This window comes from Sprattus sprattus (genome assembly GCF_963457725.1).
Source record: "Sprattus sprattus genome assembly, chromosome: 7".
NCBI classification, from domain to species: Eukaryota; Metazoa; Chordata; class Actinopteri; order Clupeiformes; family Clupeidae; genus Sprattus; species Sprattus sprattus.
The window spans coordinates 29,502,601-29,524,991 of record NC_137926.1 but is presented as its reverse complement, the minus strand read 5'-3'; the positions used below and the strand labels follow the sequence as shown (position 1 = coordinate 29,524,991).

General features: G+C 43.6%; 1 protein-coding gene across 1 annotated transcript; it reads left to right on the top strand.

The window, feature by feature from the left end:
* Positions 1–3,244: 3,244 nt before the first annotated feature.
* rfx4 (regulatory factor X, 4) lies at positions 3,245–22,093 on the top strand (the record flags this gene model as incomplete). The annotated part of the gene is made up of 18 exons (XM_080841993.1): positions 3,245–3,287; positions 6,500–6,586; positions 7,057–7,117; positions 8,208–8,331; positions 9,389–9,450; positions 9,662–9,875; positions 10,585–10,662; positions 12,381–12,544; positions 13,045–13,145; positions 13,289–13,347; positions 13,519–13,663; positions 14,731–14,825; positions 16,581–16,698; positions 17,904–18,023; positions 18,356–18,511; positions 18,758–18,923; positions 19,287–19,425; positions 21,821–22,093. 18 exons carry the CDS (start codon positions 3,245–3,247, stop codon positions 22,091–22,093), a joined length of 2,205 nt encoding a protein of 734 aa, XP_080698119.1.
* Between the last annotated feature and the right edge of the window lie 298 nt (positions 22,094–22,391).

Genomic DNA, 22,391 nt, shown 5'->3' with positions numbered 1-22,391 from the left:
CACACACACACACACACATACAACCACCGACCCACACCCACATCACTGCCGGTCTTTGATTGGACAAAAGCTCACACCACACACACAAGCAGAGCTACTGGTAACAGTGAATCACCCTTTGGTGAGTGAGTCGGGAGTGTGAGTGTGTGGGGGGGCATTTTTGAGGGGGCGTCCTTTTCTGCCGCAACTGCACCTGCCCCAGCTAATGAGGGGCTAATGATACAGTGACAGTCTCAGGAAGGAGAAAAGGATGTGCAGAGAAGAAGGGAAGGACAGACCATCCCCCACCCCACCTCACCTCACCTCACCCTACCCCCATGTCTGCTCTTCCCCTGTCTCTCAAACTCAAATTAATTAGATCTTCATTGGACCTTTCGCTTTCTCTGAACCCATTCTGTAGACATGTTTGATGCGTCAATGCCTATTCAATCCCAATGTGGGATTCAGCAGTGTGCTGGTGTTGGGGATGTGAGGTCGCGCCGGGCCCTTCACCTCATACTAACACTGTAATTGGCAGCTGTGCTTTTTGATATCAGGGCCGTGAAAGGCCTGAGGCCCCAGAGATCAGAAGGGGGAGAAATCACAGACTTTGAGTGTCTGAATGGGGATGATGATGCTTCAAGAGGGGAGTGGACGCCTTCTAATCATGTATGGGTGTGCTACTTGTCTTTGTGCCAGGCAACTAACATGTTTCCATGTCTGACAAAAGATGTTGAACGCTTGCTTGGTGGTCGTTTTGTTGTGTCAATACAAAGCATTCATGAAATACATCAATGTGCATAAATATCAAAGCAGGCTGACTGACAAAAGTCAACCAAAATAATAGCTTACTGGTTGAAATCATTGGTAAGCTTGCGAATCGTTCCTATAATTCCTAAAGGATGTTACCCAATTCCTGCCTAACATGACAAAGAATCAAACCGACAGTTGGAAAATCATATCTGACCAGTTCAACACCAGCAGTAAGCACCTGTTGCAATACCAGTCATGTAGTGTTCAGCCCAAACCCTTCATGTAACATCCAATATCAGAGAGAGGAGACTGCAATAGTGGATGCATATCCAGTAACCTTGTGGAAAATGTCAATTTTCCACTTTGGCCTAAATTAAGTTCAGACTTCAGACAAACCGTAGCATAGGTGGTGTATACTATCAAATGAGGGGGCTGCTAGTTAAAAAAGATGTCCCATTTCAACAAGAGTACCTACACTATAATGCCTTACTGCTACACAAGGCAATTAGAGCAGCTAGCATGGTAGGAGCCAACTCTGCCTACAAACCACAGACGTGCTTAAAGCACAAGAACATACCATTGACAGAATGTACTTCAAACGGATAATACATGTTCATGTAAAGGAGACACAAACACACCTTCTCATTTCCATCGGCCACCCAGATAGGGAGTTTTGTAATTCAACTCAACCATTTTACATGATGCTGGTCAAAAAGAAACAGAAAGACAGTATTGGCTAAACAGCTTGTTCTTCTCCCCAACTGGTCAAATAGCCCCTGGCAATTTAACATCTGTAAATTCTTACAGTAGTACTGTACACTGCATTGCTGGGGAACCACTTTAGTATTTCAGTCTGCTCTTAGTTTTATAGTTACCTTTTTGCTTTTGTGATTTTCATAGAAAAGTATTAATCATTTGTTGGACATGTTTTTTTTATTGCACATTTTGCCCTTACATTCCCAAATGTACCTGCTAACGAAGCGTAGCTACACACTTAAGAGGTTGAAGCTGCTAGTGCATGCATTCTTGTGTGTGTGTGTGTGTGTGTATATTCATGCCTGAGTATCCGTGGCTCTGAAGAGCCTTGCTGTCTAATGCATGTGTTGGGACTAGAACAGGTCTCCTTCCAACGTTCCCCCTCCATCACTCTCTCACACAACTGACTCATGCGTGCTCTCTTTCTCTCTCTCTCTCTTTCTCTCTCTCGCTCTGTCTCTCTCTCTCTCGCTCAACTCCTTTTGCCTTATCCTCTCCCTGTCTAACTCTCCAACTCTGTCTTCTTCTGGCTTCTCTCTCACCCTCCCTTTCTTTCTCTCTCTCTCTCTCTCTCTCTCTCTCTCTCTCTCTCTCTCTCTCTCTCTCTCTCTCTCTCTCCCCCCATGGTTCCATTCATATTCTAATCACAGCTTTCTCTTCTCCAGCTCACAGGCACTCCATCAGAGCCTCCCAGCCTCGGGCTTTGCACTTTTACTTCCCTCTTTTGTGGCCGCTGCTCTCCTCCCAGGCACACTCAAATAAGGTTGCCTCAGAGGGAGAGGGGAGAGGGGAGAGAGAGTCCCCCCACCACCCCTCCAGATCAGTGTGCGCCAAACTCTGTGAAAAGTCGAGCAAAAAGTCCAAAAAACGTCCCCCCAAAGTTTTGACAGGCCTACCTTCTCTCCAAGGGGACATATTCAAAATGTGGATTCTGTGAGTAGAGGAAGAATGGTTTAATATAGTTGTAAAGATGGTGACACTTTTTTGCTCACAACAGTGGTGAATTTAAAAGGAGAAATATCTGTGTCCACCAATGTCCTGGTTCGTAGGCATGGAGGAATAGGACACAGACATCAAGCAAAAGTCTGCAAAAGTGACTGGAGACTTAAAAAGTTGCGGGTGTTGGAAGTGTTTTGAGTGAAAGTGTGTGTGAGAGTGAGAGAGAGAGAGCAAGACAGAGAGAGGAGGGGGTATGAAAACGTATTAAATGCTATAATGGAAGACGGGGAGGCCACAGTGCAAGGATTGCGTAGATCTAAGCCTCTTTTTTTCTGGGGAGGCAGCCTTTCTTATTCAAAACAGCCCCACAAAAGGCCTCCAGTGAGCCCTGCCACATCCCCATCTGACTCGCAGCCATTCATCAGCCTCCCAGCCTATCAATGACATGCCCCCATCAGGGCTCCTATAAAACCACAGCCTTTCCCATGAAACATCAGCAAACATTTTGACGGCTCTGGCTTTTCCCCCCGCTGGATTTCTGGAGACTCTGACCCCCCTCCCACCCCACCTCCTTGTCCCCACCTCCTTTGGGTCCTCTGGCTCCCAACGCCAGCCTCTCTTCTCTCTCCTCTCACTGTCTCTCCCCCATGCTCCTGTGCCGTGGTCAGCAGCAGGCTGAGAGACACGGACAGACGGACGGACGGGCGGAGGGAGAGGCACTAACGCTCGCTGAAGAGGGGCAGTCCTGCAAGAACGCGGTGTTGTGTTGTTTTCTTTTCCCCGCTGGAGGAGCGTGAGCACTGTGGATGGAAAGAGGATGCATTGTGGGCTGCTGGAGGAGCCGGATATGGATTCCACAGGTTGGTCCGTCTACTCTCTCCCTGGGGCCGAGATGCATTGGAAAGCTGGGATGCTTGAGAGAGCTGGCTAGGAGGTTTCTGGAGCTCATGGATACTGGGGCCTGGGAGCAAGGGACCTCATCTCTGATATCAAAGATTTTTGGTTTATTTAACTTGTTTAAGGGTGTATCTGAGTGTTATGTTCATAGCTGAAGAGGGAGTGAGGGCCTTTGGTCCTGTCAAACAGATTATCCTCCAGTCTGTTAATCTAAAATAATACAATAACCTCTACAAGTCTGAAAGAATCTCAACAGAAATGCATGAAACATAAGTTTGGATGCAAAAGGAATTTAATGACAGGTTTGAATTGCTTTGGCACTCAACATGATCACATCCTGGACGGAGGCCGGAACCGAGTTTGTTTACGGTGCACCTGCTCGTAAAAGTGTAGTAAATTAGAATGCAGTGGAATTGTGTCATTAAAGTAGAATAAAAATGTGGGTTTTGAACGTATTAATAATATTGCTCTAATGTTGCAACATCAGGCCCTTAAGACAAAATAATTCCTATTTTATTTTAGTGCATTAGGATTTGGACTGCTGCCCTAGGCAGAACTGAAAGTTCTGAGTGCGCACAATAGTTACATCTTGTTGTAAACAGTGTAATGAAGCAGCCTGTCGAATTTGGAGGACATATTTCTGAGTTTAAAACATGTTTGTAAGGCTAGTTTAGAAATTAAAAACAGTTCAGATATGATGGCCTCCTTTAATTTTTCCTATTACTTTTTCGATCGTTTATTTGTATATTAATTATTTAATGCGACAGAACATAAGACGCCTAATTTAAAGGGGCATTGCAACAAATTATCCTAGATCCGTCTCAACTTTAGATGGAATTTAATCCAATTATTTAGAGCTCTACTTTAGCTGTGCATGCGATCAATGATTCAATTAGCTTACACCTTTATCTTATCCTCCATAGACTGACAACAGACCACCATGGTACAATTAAGTCTTGTCAGAATCAGACATATTAAAAAGAGAACAAATTAACATGCTATCTTAGTTACATTAAATTCATAGGCGTATGTTTAATGCAGTGTAGGATATACGGAGCATTGCAGAGAGCCAGTGAATAGGCTATGATATTGTTTATATACAGGCAATAGTCTAATAGGCCTATATCTAATGGGCAATGGCAAACTGAAAATATAAGTAACTAAGGACTCATTTTTATCAGGTAGGCCAATCTATACCAATCTATACATACAAAATTATGTATTTGGCAACTGTAGGACTAGGTCTACATTCATGAGGAAAAAATAAATAAAAAGTAGTTTGAGATTAAAACTGTAGATTTAAACGTCCATTATCCGTGAACGAAAATGAGGACAAAACTCATTACAATCACAACTAAAATATATAGCCTCAGAATAGCCCTGCCAGACCAGGTATCATGGGGACAGTTGTAACTTGCTCAATTTCTCAACTGGTGTCTGAGGAAATGCGATGAAACTCACAGACAACGTGTGCGATGGTATCAGCATGCTACGTTCAAATTTTCAGTTTGTGTCTCAGTCAAAAGTTATTAGCTTAAGTCGTTTTGAAGATTTGCGCAAGATTATGACTGCACACTTGATGCGTTTTTACTAGAACACAAGTAACAGGTGGTTTGTGATCAGTGGTTTCCGAACTAGATGCTAGTATTTCATTCGCTGCATTCAGTGTGTTATATTCCAATTATATCGGATCAAATATTAGGGGAGGTCGGCTGGGGACAATTGAATTACGCATTACCTTAGGTTGCAGCCAACAAGCATAGCTAGCAAGAGAAATAGGCTAGCCACTATTGCAAACAATGTGATAGCCTACTCTTGTTTTGTAAGCGACTATCTATCTCACTTGCATTTTGAAACCAAACGCTTTGAAGGCTACAACCTTACAGAAAAAAACCTTATTACTTTACTGTTTTGGTTATAATGCATGCATGACTGTTGCCGTAAACTTAAATGTTACAGTTGTCCTTGGCCACTGCTAACTGTCCCCATGGCACCTGCTGCATTTTGAGGCAAGTGTTTGAAATAGTGAAGGAAAAAGGCCAATAGAGACGAATCATGTAGGTCTATGTTGCATAAGTTTAAAGGTGTCACTAATACCACTTTCTGTGTATATGACCCCTACCCGGTCTCCCCTATATAGGCAAGATTGTTACAGGTAGGCCGAATCTTAAAGCACAGCCTATTTATTTGTTTTCCAAAAATAAGGCATTTTCGCAAAACTCCATCAGTGACGGCACTGCTTGTGAAGCAGTCTAGATTACCCAATATTTGTGGTGAGATAAAGTATTTGTCCAACTGACCTACCAAACACTCTCTCAAATCCACTCAGACTCTACTATAACGTACATTTTTGCAAAGGTTTAAGTTAACCACTTAAAGTTCAGTCTCGAAAGTTCTCCTATGAACTTTAACCTGTTCTAATGGAACAACCGGAACTTGTTGCTTTGCCCACAGTCTACCTTGGGAACCGCTGCCATGGCAATAGTTGTCACAACCAGTCTGGGAAATAGGAACTAAGGTAGGCCCAAAGTCTACCCAAACATTGTAACTGTTAATAATTGTTTCTGCCACTAGAGAGAACACCAGTCGCGCTATTCCGTAGTAAAAAATAAGAAAGGAACAAAGGCGCCGGTATGGCGCAGAACAGAACCTAGTGGAACATGCACGCGCTTGTAAGCTTCCTTCAGAACAATGCGGGATTCCTGCCGTTCTGATGAAAACATTTCAAAGAGAATCCCAGCTGCTCAAAAGCCCACACAATAAATTGTTGTCCAATTGTCCCTTTTCTTTTGAGGTTTGAAGAGCAGTCGTAGGCAGGTCTATGTAGCTTACACTTATTAATATTGCACATATTTTGAAATAAAAATAATGTATTTTTTTTACCATAGTCTCAGTAACAGTTAAGCGATGAATCAGCTAATGGTGGTGAAGTATCATTCAACGCAATGCTGCTTCGTTTGATTATGCAAATGTAACTCCTTTCAGATCGCACCGTCACTGATGCACCTGTTGCTACAGTCCAGATTGCCGATTTCATCATAAATCCGCTCACAGTTGCATGGCGGAATTCCTTCACAGTCCTACCGTGTCAGTAGGATCACATGCAGATTGTTGTTTGAGCTATTTATTCCCTTAAGATCGTATCTGACCCCAAGACCTTGTCACCCCTCTCTAGAGAGTTGGATTGAGAGATGCCTCAGTGAGAGCGAGAGCAAGCGGTACTCCAGCCACACGTCTCTGGGGAATTTGTCCAATGATGAGAGTAAGACCACCCTAACACAGTCAACCTCAAAACAAAAGTTGCCAAAATAATGCAATTGCTGAATTAACATATTGTCATAGGCTACACGTTTTAATGATTTCCAAAAGTCTTCAAATATTTTCTTTGAGTATTATTATTATTATTATTTTGACCTCAGAATTGTTCTCTTAGGATACTAATCTTAATCAGCAAGCAGTCAAATCTTTAAAACAGAATATTGCAAATGATTTGCTTAATCATATGTTTGTAAAATAAATGTCACGATTTTATGTGCTATAATAAATCAGCAAATGAGCTAAAAAAAAACTTTCAAACAAGATTTTTGTTACCAAAAAAGTGTTGTTATACCAATTGCGTGTATTATTAACATAGTGTGGAATATGATCAGCAGGATCACCAGCTTATTAACTCAGCTAGCACTACATTTTCAATCCATCTGATGGTTTTGTGTTTTTCTTCCCCCACACAAGATGAGGAAAAGGAGAACAACAGAGCATGTAAGCGTCACTCCACGCCAGCTACACTCCAGTGGTAAGTGGCCATCTTACATTCACTGCCTGTGTCGTGCTCGTACATGCTAATGTCCTGCCTGTCTGCTTGAGCCAGTGACATGGAGAGAGAGAATAAAAGCAGAAAGGGGAACAAAGTTAGTTACAGTTAGTTGAAAAAAGGTCCTGTCTTTTGAAATCAGAAGAATTTTTCGGGACCTAATCAGCTGTACTGGGAAGCAGTTAGTCATTTTGTAATTTGTAGTCATGTTTGCATTCATTTCTGTGACTGACATCCACTGATCATCCCATTTCGGACTTTGCAGCAGAAAACCCCCCCTTTCTGGCAAACTGCCAAGCTTGAATTTGCAGTGAGCAGATCAGTAGAGTAGGGTTTGTGTTGAGCTTAAAGAAGAGACTTAGTGAAAAGCAACAGGAGGCAAGGTGAACACATAATATATGAAATGGGATGTTCTTAATATTGCTTTGGAAATTAACTTTTTGGATCCAAAGAAATCCACTAGACATTCCTCTATACAGAAAGCATTCATCGTATGGAAGAGAGTCAATTGTATTCATGTATGAATTTGCATCCCATTAAAGGAAAGTCAATGTCTATTATATAACTCGCAGTAATGTTTGTAACATCTAGACAGTTCTTGTCAGAATTCATCTAGATACATTTCATTTATCACTTACTGTGTCTAAAGAACAGGTTTCAAAATATGTTTTCACTCTCAAAACTTTGCAATAGTCTAGTTATGAATTAAAACAGATTCTTCACAAAGTATTTGGCCATTTCCTCAAATTGTATCCCTGCTGAATTTATTGAAAAGAATTTAAGAAAATGAATGTGTCCTGATGTTCAGAAATGATTGGAATCCCTGTCCTTTAACCTTCAGTGTGAGTATGAGCACTGTTATACACATGGTTATGTCGTGTTTCATAGAAAAACAACATGTTCATATCCATTTCTGTCATTTCGATTTCAAAGTTGTAACAGCACCACGTAATGCTGGGAGCATTTTAATTGGCTAATTTGGACTTTAGAGAGAACACTATCTGAGCGGCCAAACCCTTGTCCACTGAGTGTGGTCTAATCTGACCAGGCCTGTGTGTGTGCGTGTGTCCAGGCTGGAGGAGAACTATGAGATAGCAGAAGGAGTGTGCGTCCCTCGCAATGCTCTCTACATGCACTACCTGGACTTCTGCGAGAAGCACGACTCTCAGCCGGTGAACGCAGCCAGCTTCGGCAAGGTAAGCAGCTCCCCACTGCTCAGCTGAGTGGTACCCTTTTTTTCCTAATTTACATTTTTTTTTTCAAAAAAAAAAAAGAGAAAAAAAGCATCTAGTATGAAACTCAGGTCTTAGACTAAACTGGGACAAAAAGGGTTCACAGGAAGGAATCATTTATGATTTTACAACCACATCAAGTTGTCTGCTGTTGTGTGATTTTTAGGTAGACACATGCGCTTCTGATCATTTTGGTTATCATGCAAACCATGGAGATCAATCCATTTTAACATGAGACACGGGTGACCTGACACATCAACATGCCTGTGCAAACCTTTTGGGTGGACAACCCTAACCCCAGAGACACCATGTCCTCTGTTCCCACAACCCCTCAACCCACCATCACACACCTCCCTAACACCCCTGATGCCTCCCCCCCCCGTGCCCCTCCCAGCTCCTGTCGGAGGATATTGAAAAAGAGTGGGGGCTTGGATTAATGTGTAATTAAAGGAAATTTGGAAGGGTGAGATGTTGCGGAATGTTAGATCAGTGGCCGGAGCAGCGAGGGGTATCCTTTAGGGAGGCTTCATTGATTCAGGACAAAAAGCAGAGAGGGAGCCTGGGCTCATTTATCAAACGGGGCCTGACAGAAACTTCACAGCTTGGCCTCTTTTTTCATCCCACACAATGGAGAGCTCCACTGTTTGCTAAAGTTTGGACTGGACCGAGGAGCCAGTCTTATGCACACACACACACACACACACACACACACACACACACACACACACACACACACACACACACACACACACGCACACACACATACGCACACATAAAAAGAGAAAAGAGGAACTACCCCAAAATGTTTCTTTTTTTTATACAAAATATTAAGCAGAAACAATCCTTCATGCTTTTCAATGTTTCAGATGTTTCAATGGCCTGCAGTGTCTCTGTATTTATTCCATGTGGACTGTTTTTTTTAAGCTGACTCCTTTAATATTTCTCGGTCAACAAAAGCAATTACCCCTGTATTGAACAACCAAATCATTGTAGAACTTCTCTTTATCACTCTGCTAAACAGATCATAAGACAACAGTTCCCTCAGCTCACCACACGGAGACTTGGAACCAGAGGCCAGTCAAAGTAAGCCAACTCTCTCCTGTGTTTCCCATACAAATGACACTCCTTGCCTCCCAGGGCAGTTTGTGTTCTCGCCCGTGCAGCCAAAATGGGCTTACAGCATTAAATGCTTAACAACCCAGGAACAAACATATATGTTTTTCAATGATTAATGTTTTCCCCGACTAAGGTTGGAGAGATTTAAGCCTGTTGCTGTCCGTGTCCTCTCCCTCAGGTACCACTACTATGGCATTGCGGTGAAGGAGAGCTCGCAGTACTACGATGTGATGTACTCCAAGAAGGGCGCAGCGTGGGTGAACGAGACGGGCAAGAAGGAGGTGACCAAGCAGACAGTGGCGTATTCACCGCGCTCCAAGCTGGGGACGCTTCTGCCAGACTTTCCAAATGTCAAAGACCTAAATCTGCCTGCCAGCCTGCCAGGGGAGAAGGTAAACAGGACTCTAAAACGCTCAGCCTCTACACCCCCCCCACACACTCCCTCCCCTCTGACTAACATCCCCATCGAGCCCTTCAGACACACACACTCTCTCTCTCTTTCCCTCTCTCTCTCTCACTCTCTCTCTCTCTCTCTCTCTCTCTCTCTCTCTCTCTCATACACACACACACACACACACTTTCACACCCCTCCGGCTGTCCCTTTCATCTGGCCTCCGGACCTGCCCCGCACCGTGCTGGGATTTAAAGAAGGACCTGGAGGATTTATGTGCTGGGTCCTGGCGAACTCTTAATCTTTTGGGGGCAGATAATAAGATCTCGCGTCAGACAAAGGACAGGCCCTAGCTGTCCAGCTTTAAAGAGAAGGCAGTCATTTTAAATGGTTTGTGGTGTTGCTGATCTCAAAAGCCTTTTTTTATACAGTGCAGTGTATTCCTGGCATGGCTTGGTGTAGGGAATTTATCTTGCACAAGCATTTTGCAATCTATTGTTTCTTGCGTATATTTGTTCAATGTGAGAGTATGTTTGGTTGTCACATAATTTGCACCTCTGTTAACTTGTGTAATGCCTAGATTGTACTTTAATTTTGTTTAAATCAAATGACGGATTAATAATTAACAAAAAAGTATTAAGCCTCAGAAAAAGTGTATCAAACAAAGCGCTAGCAACATGTCTAACGACCATCTTGTTTTCTTCCCCCAGGTCTCCACGTTTATTATGATGTATCGCACCCATTGCCAGAGGATACTGGACACGGTCATACGGGCCAACTTTGATGAGGCAAGACAGTTTTTGTCTATTAATCATTTCTTTCTTCTCTTTCACCCTCCTCCTAGCGACCACTTTGTGTCTCATTTGCATGTGTTTATATATGCATCCACACTGTAAACCCAGACAGTTCTACTAACTCATTAACATTATGTATTCAGTACTTAAAACCTGGTATTTAGTTGACCCAACTTAAAATGTATTAGTTTTCTGAGCAAGTGCAGACGTTTTAATTTTATTGGAATGTATTTGTTTGAGTTAACATTGACTGATAACTCAAAAAGTGTTAGTATCTGACGTCATCAACGTCGTTGAGAACACCATTGCAAAGCTCTTGTGATGAGAGAAGGACACAGCAGACTTAAGGTAGAGGAGTCGTTTAGTAATCCAGAGGTTGGAAGGTTGCTAGTCCGATTCCCCACTCCTCCTAACCAAGTGTATAAGTGTGAACACCTAAACTGCTCATGATCTGTAAATGCAAAATTCCTTGTCAATCGCATTGGATAAAAGCATCTGCTAAATCACAGATGTAAATGTAAATGCAGTGGCAAAACTGGGAAGGCGGTCAACCAATGACAGTTCTCTCTACAGTAAGAGCTTGCGCAAGAAGTTGGAACATAAGGAAGATACCCTTTCAAAAACTTGTAAGGGCGTAATAACTAGTTTGAGAAAGACCCAGAGAAACACAAATATCTGACGAGGCTAAATCCTTTACGATTTTGGAATAATATGAGTTCAGAGAACTCAAAAATTATGAAATTGATAACCCGATGCCGATGTATAATTTTTGAGTTAAGTTCACTTAAAAATAATAATATATGTACTAGAGGTCGACCGATATGGGTTTTTCTATAACCGATGCCGATGCCGATACTTAGAGGTCAGGGTTAACCGATAGCCGATATGGGCTGGCGATTTTTTTTGGCCGATTTTTAGGGCCGATATCTATCAGTTTTCCCATTAATTTGCATGCTAAAGCGTCACACTAATAATAAGTAGATGCACACAATTTTACTCCCCTACTAGTATCTTAAGTCTGAAGTCCGTGCCCCCGTACACACACACACACACACACACACACACACAGCCTAATACTTACAAACATCCATAATCTAGGAATCCAGAGAACCCCCCTCCCCCTTTTTTTAATGTATTATTTATTATTTTTGTTATTATTATTTTAGTAATTCTTTTCTTCAATGTATATACATATATGTATGTGTACAGACTATGATTTGTTTTTATTTTAGGGTTGCTGTGTGGGCCGTGGGAGGGGGGAGGGGGGAAGGGAGAATTCTTTGTAAAACTTGAATCCGTCACATTTTATGTTTTCATGTGTTGTTACTTCAAGAAATTATTATTATTTATTTATTTATTTTTTAAATCGGCCGATGCCGATAGATTAAAAAATGACAAATATCGGCCGATACACCGACCGACCGATATATCGGTCGACCTCTAATATGTACTCAAATTTTCTTATGTAATCAGTTACATCAAAAGTTTTGAGTTCTCTGAACTTGTTCAGGTTTACAGTGCACCAATTCACCTTTAAAAGGAGATGAAGTGTTTGTGCCAAATAAACTGACCAGTTTCAGTCTTTTCTCACCAACTGTCCTTTAACATGAAGTAAAACATTTTGTCCGTGGCTTCTGCATGTCTTACACCGGCACCGGTGAATGCTTGAGTGGTTGTCTGTGTTTCTAACGTTGGGCCATGGCTGTCTACAGGTCCAGAGCTTCCTGCTGCACTTCTGGCAGGGCATGCCACCCCACATGCTACCCGTGATGTGCTCTGCCGTCGTGGTCAACATCGTCGGGGTCTGCGACTCCATCCTCTACAAGGCCATCTCTGGGGTCCTCATGCCCACTGTACTCCAGGCACTGCCAGACAGGTGAGTTAGCGAGTGAGTGAGTGATTGAGTATTTGTGTGTGTGTGTGAGAGAGAGAAAGAACAAGAGATAGAGAGAGAGAGAGAGAGAGAAAGAAAGAAAGAGAGACTTCCTTTTCCCCCACTGGATTATTTTGGAATACCACTACTCTCTTCTCCTTCATCGTAGTTTCGTGTAATTCTATAATATTTTTTGAATTGACTCATTAACAGCTGCATTCAGCTTTACCACCTGGCTTCCAAAGACGGAGTCATGTACTTACCGTATCAAGGGCTAATCTTCATATAATGAGTCCTATATAATAATACAATCAGATCTGACCATTGGGTCCTTCAGTCAGCCCTCTCAAACCTATATGAGCCCATTACAAAACAAAGATGCCAAAATAAAAGTCCAGTGAGGCTCGGACATAAACTATCTGTAAGTGAAGTAAACATTTTAAACTGACTGAAATGCTAAATAAATGGACTGCTTTTTCTTTTTTACCCCTTTTCTTGCCAAGTTTGACGCAGGTGATTCGAAAATTTGCCAAACAGCTGGATGACTGGCTGAAGATTGCGTTGCATGACCTGCCGGAGAACCTGAGGAACATCAAGTTTGAGTGTATGTGCCTGAGCAACACACATCGTACAACACTCAGTATACTCAGAATACACAGTCTGTGCAGTGAGAAATACTGACACTCCCAGAGGACAATTCTCACTCAAGTAATATAAAGAAATAACAAAATATATTCTCTTTTTCAGTGGCTCGAAGATTCTCCCAGATTCTAAAGAGGCAGACTTCTTTAAACCACCTATGCCAGGTAGCATATACAGTATATTTTCATTTTTTTTTCTATTCTGATGATATTAAAAATATAAAAAACACAAACTAAAAATAAACTTTTTATTTTATTGCATTACTTGTAATGGCCTATGTTAATTATGTTTGACTGTGTTGATGTATGTGTATGTTTGTGTGTATGTTGTTTTAGGCTTCGCGGACAGTAATCCATAGTGCGGACATCACGTTTCAGATGCTGGAAGACTGGCGGAACGTGGACCTGAACAGCATCACCAAGCAGACGCTCTATACCATGGAGGACTCGCGAGAGGACCAGCGCAGACTCATCGTCCAGCGTAAGCTAGACACACACCAGCTCTCTTTTGCGTCGGTTGATTAACTGGTTAGTTAGAGAATTTTGTTAGTTTGTTAACAAGCTTCTGAAAATTGGTCGTTTAGTGGTTAAAATAGTTTTAAGTAGGTTAGTTAGTTGGTTAATTGGTGATTTGTTCAATAAACATGGAAAATTACGGCTTGCATTCTTTTTTCAGCACAGTGAGTTCTGCAGAGCTGTCAGTTTTTTTTACTTGGTTGGTTAGTTGTTTAGATTTTGGGTCTCTTGCCTTGCGATGTCTTGCCTTTGTCTACGCCTTGCAGAATGAAAACCGAGCAGCACTTTCCCATCCTATTCATCTGAACTGAAAGTCTAATTTATGGGTAGAACATAGGTTTAATATTGTATAACTCTTTGTTTTGTTTTGAATTTGGTTAAGTGGCTGTCAGTGAGTGCTAGATCATTCCCACGACCACCAGATCAAGATTTAATTATGCACACTCAGAGGTTAACCAGGTTCACCCACATCCTTGACACCCTGCCGAAGCATTTCAAATTCATTTTAGTGTCGGCTCTGTCTGTCTGACCGGGGGTGGGGGGTGGGGTGTTAAGTTCAGAGATTTGTTTGTTTGTGTCATTCCAAAGAGATAAAGTGACAGACAGAGAGTTTGGAGTTCCTCTTGTGTTTCTCTTTTATGTGGTCATGGCTGATGTTTTAATCTGCAGTGAAGCGTTTGGTTAGAGAAAGCCAGCTTTGATTTGAAGTATGTATTGAGGACCACCGCTTAGGACAGATTGGGGATGTTGTCTGGAGCTTCAGTAGAAAAGTCCCATTTCTCTCTATTGATATTGGTTGACTCTGCCAGGGATCTGGCACGGATCTGGCACGGATCTGGCGCGGATCCGGCATGAGTTAGCTGCCATGTGGGTCACTTTCTTGGCAGTTGCTCTGTCATTCCAAGCATGTACAATGAGACTTGACATCTCTGCTTGGGCCGACTTGGCTCCCATTTCAGAGGCTTTAAACTGAATTATATTCATCCTCTCAAAAGCAGATTGTCACTAACTTAATTCTCCCTCTTTGGTCAGTTTATCAAGAGTTTGATCGTTTGCTGGAGGACCAGTCGCCCATTGAAGCCTACATTGAATGGCTGGACTCCATGGTGGACAGATGTGTAGTGAAGGTGAGTTCAGTCTGTTCCACTTGTTACTAACATGCTACTCTGGACCTGATCATGTGTGAGTAACTAACATCCTACTCTGGACACGATAATGTGTGTGTTACTAACATCCTACTCTGGACATGATAATGTGTGAGTTACTAACATCCTAATCTGGACATGATAATGTGTGAGTTACTAACATCCTACTCTGGACACGATAATGTGTGTGTTACTAACATCCTACTTTGGACATGATAATGTGTGAGTTACTAACATCCTAATCTGGACATGATAATGTGTGAGTTACTAACATCCTACTCTGGACATGATAATGTGTGAGTTACTAACATCCTACTTTGAACATGATAATGTGTGAGTTACTAACATCCTACTCTGGACATGATAATGTGTGAGTTACTAACATCCTACTCTGGACATGATAATGTGTGAGTTACTACCATCCTACTCTGGACATGATAATTTGTGAGTTACTACCATCCTACTCTGGACATGATAATTTGTGAGTAACTAACATCCTACTCTGGACATGATAATGTGTGAGTTACTAACATCCTACTCTGGACACGATAATGTGTGAGATACTAACATCCTTTTGTGGACATGATAATGTTTGAGTTACTAACATCCTACTCTGGACATGATAATGTGTGAGTTTTTAAAGGCACCCAGTGCAACTTTCAAGGCTTAAAAATAAACATTCAATTTCTAGTCTTTTTTACACGTAGTATGTTTCAATAACTCCATACCATTACATATCGACATTCAAGGAGCAAAGATGAGACGTCGTTGTGTGGTGAGAACTGATAGAAAATCGTAAACAACAACAATCGCCCCAACAATCTTTATTTATTGGTGCCACCAATAAATAAAGCAGGATTCCAGTCAATGGAAAAATGGCCTCTCCCCACACAACGACGTCTCATCTTTGCTCTTTGAATGTCGATATGTAATGGTATGGATTTATTTAAACTTACTACGTGTAAAAAAGACTAGAAATTGAATGTTTATTTTTCGAGTCTCAAGCCTCGAAAGTTGCACTGGGTGCCTTTAAGGGAATTAATGGCTACCAGAATGCTTCTGTTTGAATGGTTGGAGTCATCTTAGAATTGTAGGAAAATAATTAGTTCCTCAATAATTAGTTCCTCGGAAATAAATATGGAGAAACAATGTAAGCATACTCCATTTATTTGACGCATTATCACCAACACTGGCATCTATATGCGGTCTGTTTACAAATTAAGAAGACATTTAACCCATGTAACAATTTCCACAATCTGTATGATTTTTTACTGTGGTGTGTAAATCTTTCTTTTTAAACATTCTTGAGGAACCATTCTTGAGGAACCTGGAATGTTTTGGAATAGCCAGTCATTTAGAATAGTGCCTTTGGGAATGTGAGCTGTGCATGTGAATGCCAACGTCATCACCTTGTACTGACACCAGGGCACTTGTTATGCAATTCTCCAACTTAATGATGTCTTCATGGCCCCTATTTGCGTCCATTATGTCCAAGATATGGGCTTGTAAAATCTGGTCGCCATGGCGACATCCCGGACTTGCCAGACAATAGTTGAATGGGTGGGTGTGTCCCCAGGGGCAAATCAAATAGTTGACTTGTTGACATGTTTGGCGTTCCTGGTGGTTAAGCCGATGTGGACCTATAGGTTAAAGCGACCCCCTCTTCACTCCTCGGAGCTCTGCTCCCCCACCTCCTCCTCTCCTCCAGGGCTTTTCTCATGCTAATGTCTCCTTCAGGAGTCCGAGAAGCGACCCGGGAGCCTGAAGAGGGTAGCTCAGCAGTTCCTGCTCATGTGGTCATGTTTTGGGACGCGGGTGATCCGTGATATGACCCTCCACAGCGCACCAAGCTTCGGTAAGTCCACAGTCCACCTGCCCGGGGCTTCACAGTGGGAGGGAGGGCTAGAGATGTTTGGGACACTCAACTGCCTTCTTTTTTACTTGACGAAACAAAACAAACCTTGAACGTGCATTTAGGTTGTTTATTGTTGTTTATTGACCATGTAACAGTAAACTCAAATCATAGTAGTTAACGAGCATACACTGTACGTCAGACCAGTGAAGCTGGCCATACTCTCCCAACAATCTCCAATTTGCAGACAAGATGGCCGACAGGCCAGGCAGTGGCCCAGTCTAACCAACTTGCCACTCATGGCAAGAGTTCCTTTTTTAAAGAAAAAGAGAGAGGCAGAAAAATAGCCAGAGAGCAAGAGAGCGAAAGGAAGAAAGAATAAAGAAGGCCCCCTCCCCTCCGGACCTGTCTGTGAATATCAAAGACACAGCTGGTTGCAGTGTTTTGATAATGCAGCTCCCTGTACGAAAACAGCTAATTAACAAAGGCTAACCCCCCTCCCGAGTCTCCCTCCTTTCTCCATTTTACGAGCCGGCAGTGCTGCCGCCCGCACGCTGAATAGCGGCCGGTGTTTATTATGCGTGCGGGGAGCTGCAACCACCAACACAATGTGTGAATTGTGTCACGCTTCACCCAAGCTCTCTCTCTCTCCCTCTCTCTTTTTCTCGCACTCCTTCTCATTCATGGACTGTGGTGCAGACGTCATATCTGTGCTAGTGACTTTGGAAGGGGGACTAAGTTAAACTATTTCAGCTGCAGTTTCCCTCCCAGGAGTCTGGTCAGCAGTATGGGTTTTAACACAAGATAAATGCTTCTAAACATATTCGTCTCAAGTATTTTGTTGATACATTTCTTGATAGTGTTTTGTAAAATGTTTGTATGTCTCTCTTGATATTTTCTTTGTTGATACTTTTCAATGATCAGCTGTTAATAGCATCAGTTCCTTGCAAATTGCAATATGACAATCCTTTTATCATCTTTGGCTCATTTTAGTAGAATGATACATGGCTAATCCAGTAATTTCAAAATATGACACACACACAGACACACACAGACACACACACACACACACACACACACACACACACACACACACACACACACACACACACACACACTCACAAGCAGTCTGATGTGCAGTCTATGTGCATGCAGTGTTTTCTCCGTGCCTCATGGTCTCACCCCTCTGCTCCTCCTGCTCGTCTCAGGCTCGTTTCACCTGATCCACCTGATGTTTGATGACTATGTCCTGTACCTGCTGGAGTCCCTGCACTGCCAGGAGAGGGCCAACGAGCTGATGAGGGCCATGAAGGGAGAGGCCAGCACAGGTGAGTCCAGACCAGCCATCAGCCCCAGCCTCAGACACCTCTGTGTGAGCTTCACCCAATGGAGAAGCAGCGCAACACCTACCTCTGTTCATCTATTTGAGTGGATGTCTCAATGCCCTCACCCTTAGCAGACCCTTGCATCTGAGGGTGCTTTACAATGACAACATACACTCAGTGTTAAAAACAATAAAATAAACACTGTTTTCAGCTGAACAAACACTTAAAGTGTACAAGATACAAGTTTGCTCTTGTATCTTTATCATTTGGAAGTACACACCAACCAGTGTGTGATCATCCTGGCAGTGACTGACCTTTGTTACCCCTCCTCGTAGCCGAGCGAGCTGAAGACATGATGCTGACACAGACCACGCCTTCATCCCCTGCGGTCTACTTTCCCGCCAAATCCGTTCCCTCGGTCGGAGTCCCGGCCCTCAGCTCGCCCACCTCTGCCCAGTCTCCCGAATACACCGGCGCAGCCACCACCACAGGTAAGCAGCACATGTCTGGCTCTTCCTGTTCACAGCACAATTATGTCATGTTTTAGAGGAAATGAATATTGAAATGCATAAAATACTGGCAAGAGATAGACATTGTACTACCAAGTATAGAAAGTATCCTGAAGTTATCAGAGTTGAGGGGAACCTGGTCACTGCCTTTTACATTATGGTTAAAAAGCACAGTTGCAACACATGTGTTCCATATGTGTGTATTCTGTGTGTGTGTGCATGTGCCAGGTGCTGTTCAGTCATATACCTGGTCCCTTACGTACACAGTGACAACATCAGGAGGCTCTCCATCTGAAGGCGGATCCCAGGTCTCCTGCATGCGCAGTCCCCCCTCCGTGACCCCTCCAGCCGCCAGCCACCGCATGCCAGTCTACCCACACCGGGATGAACACGGGTGAGCACACACACACACACACACACACACAGACACAGACACACACACACACACACACACACACACAGACACACACACACACACACACACACACACACACACACACACACACACACACACACACACACACACACACACACACTGTTACACACTTACACACACTTACACACACATGTCTCACCAAATGTTTTCACTAAAGACAGACAGTCGCACTGAAAATTCTCACTGGCTATAAAATTGCTTGCTTAAAAATGTGAACATCCTAATACTTTTGTCAGTGTCTCGGTTGTCCTCACAAATGTAGGATGTGTTGGGAGGGTTTAAGACATTAACTCTCTTGTTTCCCTTCTCTGCCTGCTTTAGGTACACGGGGAGCTACAACTACAGCAGCTACACTAACCAGCACCATCACCCAATCCAGAGCCAGTACCCCAGTCTGCCCCATGAAACAGGCCTTCCTACACCCCTCCACTACCCTGCCTACCACCGCACCCCTACCCAGGTCAGTCTCACACACACACAAACACAGAGATACACAACCATCCCCGTAAGCGTGAGTGATATTTAACATAGTAGTAGGATATGTGAAATATAAATAAGCATATCATTGCACTGCACATATCTCCTCTGAAAATGTTTTTGTAAGTGATGACAAACCTTACCGCAGTGTAGTAGTTTGCACCTTGTACTTTGGGATGGGGACAGGTTTTAACATTTTGGTGTACACTTACATAGTATATTAAGATAGACATACACACACATACGCAAACAGGTATTTACAAATGCACGCACACACACATCTTTGATTCTTTTCTTGTTGGATGACAGCGTTTCAGAGGTGCTAAAGAGATTTCTTTGACTCATAAATGTTTCTTTGTTAACAGTTAAATCCAAAGTAGCTTTGCATTCGTCTGTGGGGTCTGTCTTATGGAAAGATTCTATGGAAGTGGTGTAAATGCTTATGCTTTTCAATGAGAGGAGTTCTGTTGACCTGTGAGGGTGATCATGAAAACTGACCAAGAGGTCCAGATGAACACAAGCCTATCTTCTTAGTATTTATAGTCACTCCTATATCCATCCTTTTGTAACTCCATAATGACATATGTGTGTGTGTGTGTGTGTGTGTGTGTGTGTGTGTGTGTGTGTGTATGTATTCATGGCTGAATAATGGAAGCTCGGTGTTGTGTATTCACCCTCTTTTGTCTTCCGGGAGTGTAAATTCCTTGCTGGCCTTTGAAAGGTTGAATTTTACAAGGCCCGTAAGTCAGGAAGGAATGTTAATATGGATGCTAATGACGGATGGGCTCGTTAGCACGTTGAATGCAGGTGGTGAGGGGCAGTAAAGGTCTGTGGGGCTGACAGTATGCCTGTGTCATTACTGAACGGCAGACTCCTGTTCCCAGTGCACCGCACTGTCGGTCTCTCACTCACCAGCAGGTGGACGTCTCCACTAGTGAGACACACTGAGGGAGAACTCTATGCTGTGAGGTTTGATTCTCCTTCTCGTTTCCTTCAAGTCCCATGAGAGTGTAGTACATCTTTTCAGTGTTTTGGGTACAGTGTGTGTACTAGGTGCAATATCCTGCTCCACCTAATCCTACTGCTGGTTAGTCACAGTTACTCTGATCCTGTCAATTGTACTGCCCATTCCCTACTGGTGTGTCAGCAGTTCAAGGAAACAGTGAGGCAAATACATTAAATAGTTTTGAAAAGTTGGGAGGCGGTGAGGGATTGTGAGTGTGTGTGTGTGTGTTTGTAGGGGTGCACTGTCAGTGGTAGCGGGGGGTTAGCTAGCTGACAGTGTCTATGGTAATTTCCTGTCAAGGGCCCTCCAGCACACACAGGCTTTGTGTGGAGCAGGGATCAGCTGGGCCTCAGTGCCTCTGCAGCGGTCGGTTCAGTGCCCCCTCTCCACACAGCAGAAGCCCCAGTGAAGGGTGGCCTGGCCTCAGCCCAGCATGTCCCGGCCTAATGCCCCCTTCCCAATGCACCCCCCACCCCCAACCCCACACAGGACTCAACAGTGGCTTATTGCCCCCCCTCCTTACCCTAACACCCCAAGTCAGTGCTTGCGTCAGGGAGGAAAGGGAAGCGTGTTTATTAAAATATTGTTATTCAATAGTCTCTTTTCTGTGCATGAACAAGGAGTCACTAAGCTGGCTGCCCTGCTCTCTGACCCTGGATGACTCTCCTCTTCCGTCGCTCAGAAGACCATAATGGGACTGACTGTCGGGGCTGTATATTTAGAAACGAGAGGGTGAATCTTTTCGCCCAGACCTATTTTCTCCCTCCCCGATTTAAAATTAAATTGGTCACAATGTACAGGCTTTGTCCTGAGGAGGTCTGTCAAGAGGAAGGGACACTGATGTACACAAGTAAAGCGTTATGTAGTACGGTCGCTCTCGTGCATGTGGAGTTTTTTTTAAGTATCACTTGTTTCCACTTGGGGCCTCAGTGTTTGCGGGCTGGTAACCTATGGCAACACAAATACTAGCAGCTGTCCACTCACTGAAGTCAAACTCAAAGCTCAGACTTGACCTCATATAGTAGTCATATCTCCTGTCATCCAACCTACAGACACCCAGTGTCCTGTACACAGATTAAGATGCTTTTATGTCACCAGTTGAAAGCCACTGATAAGAAAGATAGATAGATGGTTACTGTATTTATCCCGAGGGAAATGTAGGATATACTGGCTATACAAGTATGACAAAAAACTATATCACCCTCTAAAAAAAAAAATGTAAAAGCTGTTTGTTGTCATACTTAGGTTTAGGTAATTCTGTATGAAGTGGGGCCTAGCTCACTGTCCTACGTTTCCTGTACATCCTGTACAGTACACTCTCTCACTCTCTAGTGCACTAACCCATGCCCCCTCTCCTCTGCTTACCCTGCAGTACCCTCTCAACAGCCCTATGACGCGCATGGAGCCCTGCCTGATGGGCAGCACGTCAAGGCTGCACCCCTCGCCTATGGCCCCGCGCTGGCCCGACATCCCGCCCGCCAACGGCTGCTACACCACCCCGCCCATGCACTCGTCTCGCTACAGCGCCAGTGCCGACGTCTACGCGCCACTCGCCCCGCGCCGCACCACCGAGTACGAGCACGCGCAACACTTCTCCGGCTTCGCCTACATCAACGGGGAGGCCACCACCGGTTGGGCCAAGTAAAAGGTGGGGGCCCTCTATACAGCCGTGCCTCATCAGAGGGGGCGCACCCCCCCACACCCAGCCAGCCCTGTGCATGAGGACTGTACAACGGCTCCAGCCAGGCCAGAGGAGAGGAACGAGTGGTCGCCCCATCCATCTCATCTCAGACAAGGCACAGTCTCAACTCGACGACCGCCAAGACGTCTTCTGAGAGAGGAGAGATAGCTTGCCTGCAAACTTCTCTGACCTTCTTTTTTTTTTGTTTTCTTAAATGTCTTTCTCTTCAGTGAGAATCACAATCTGCTCTTCTGTGCCTTTT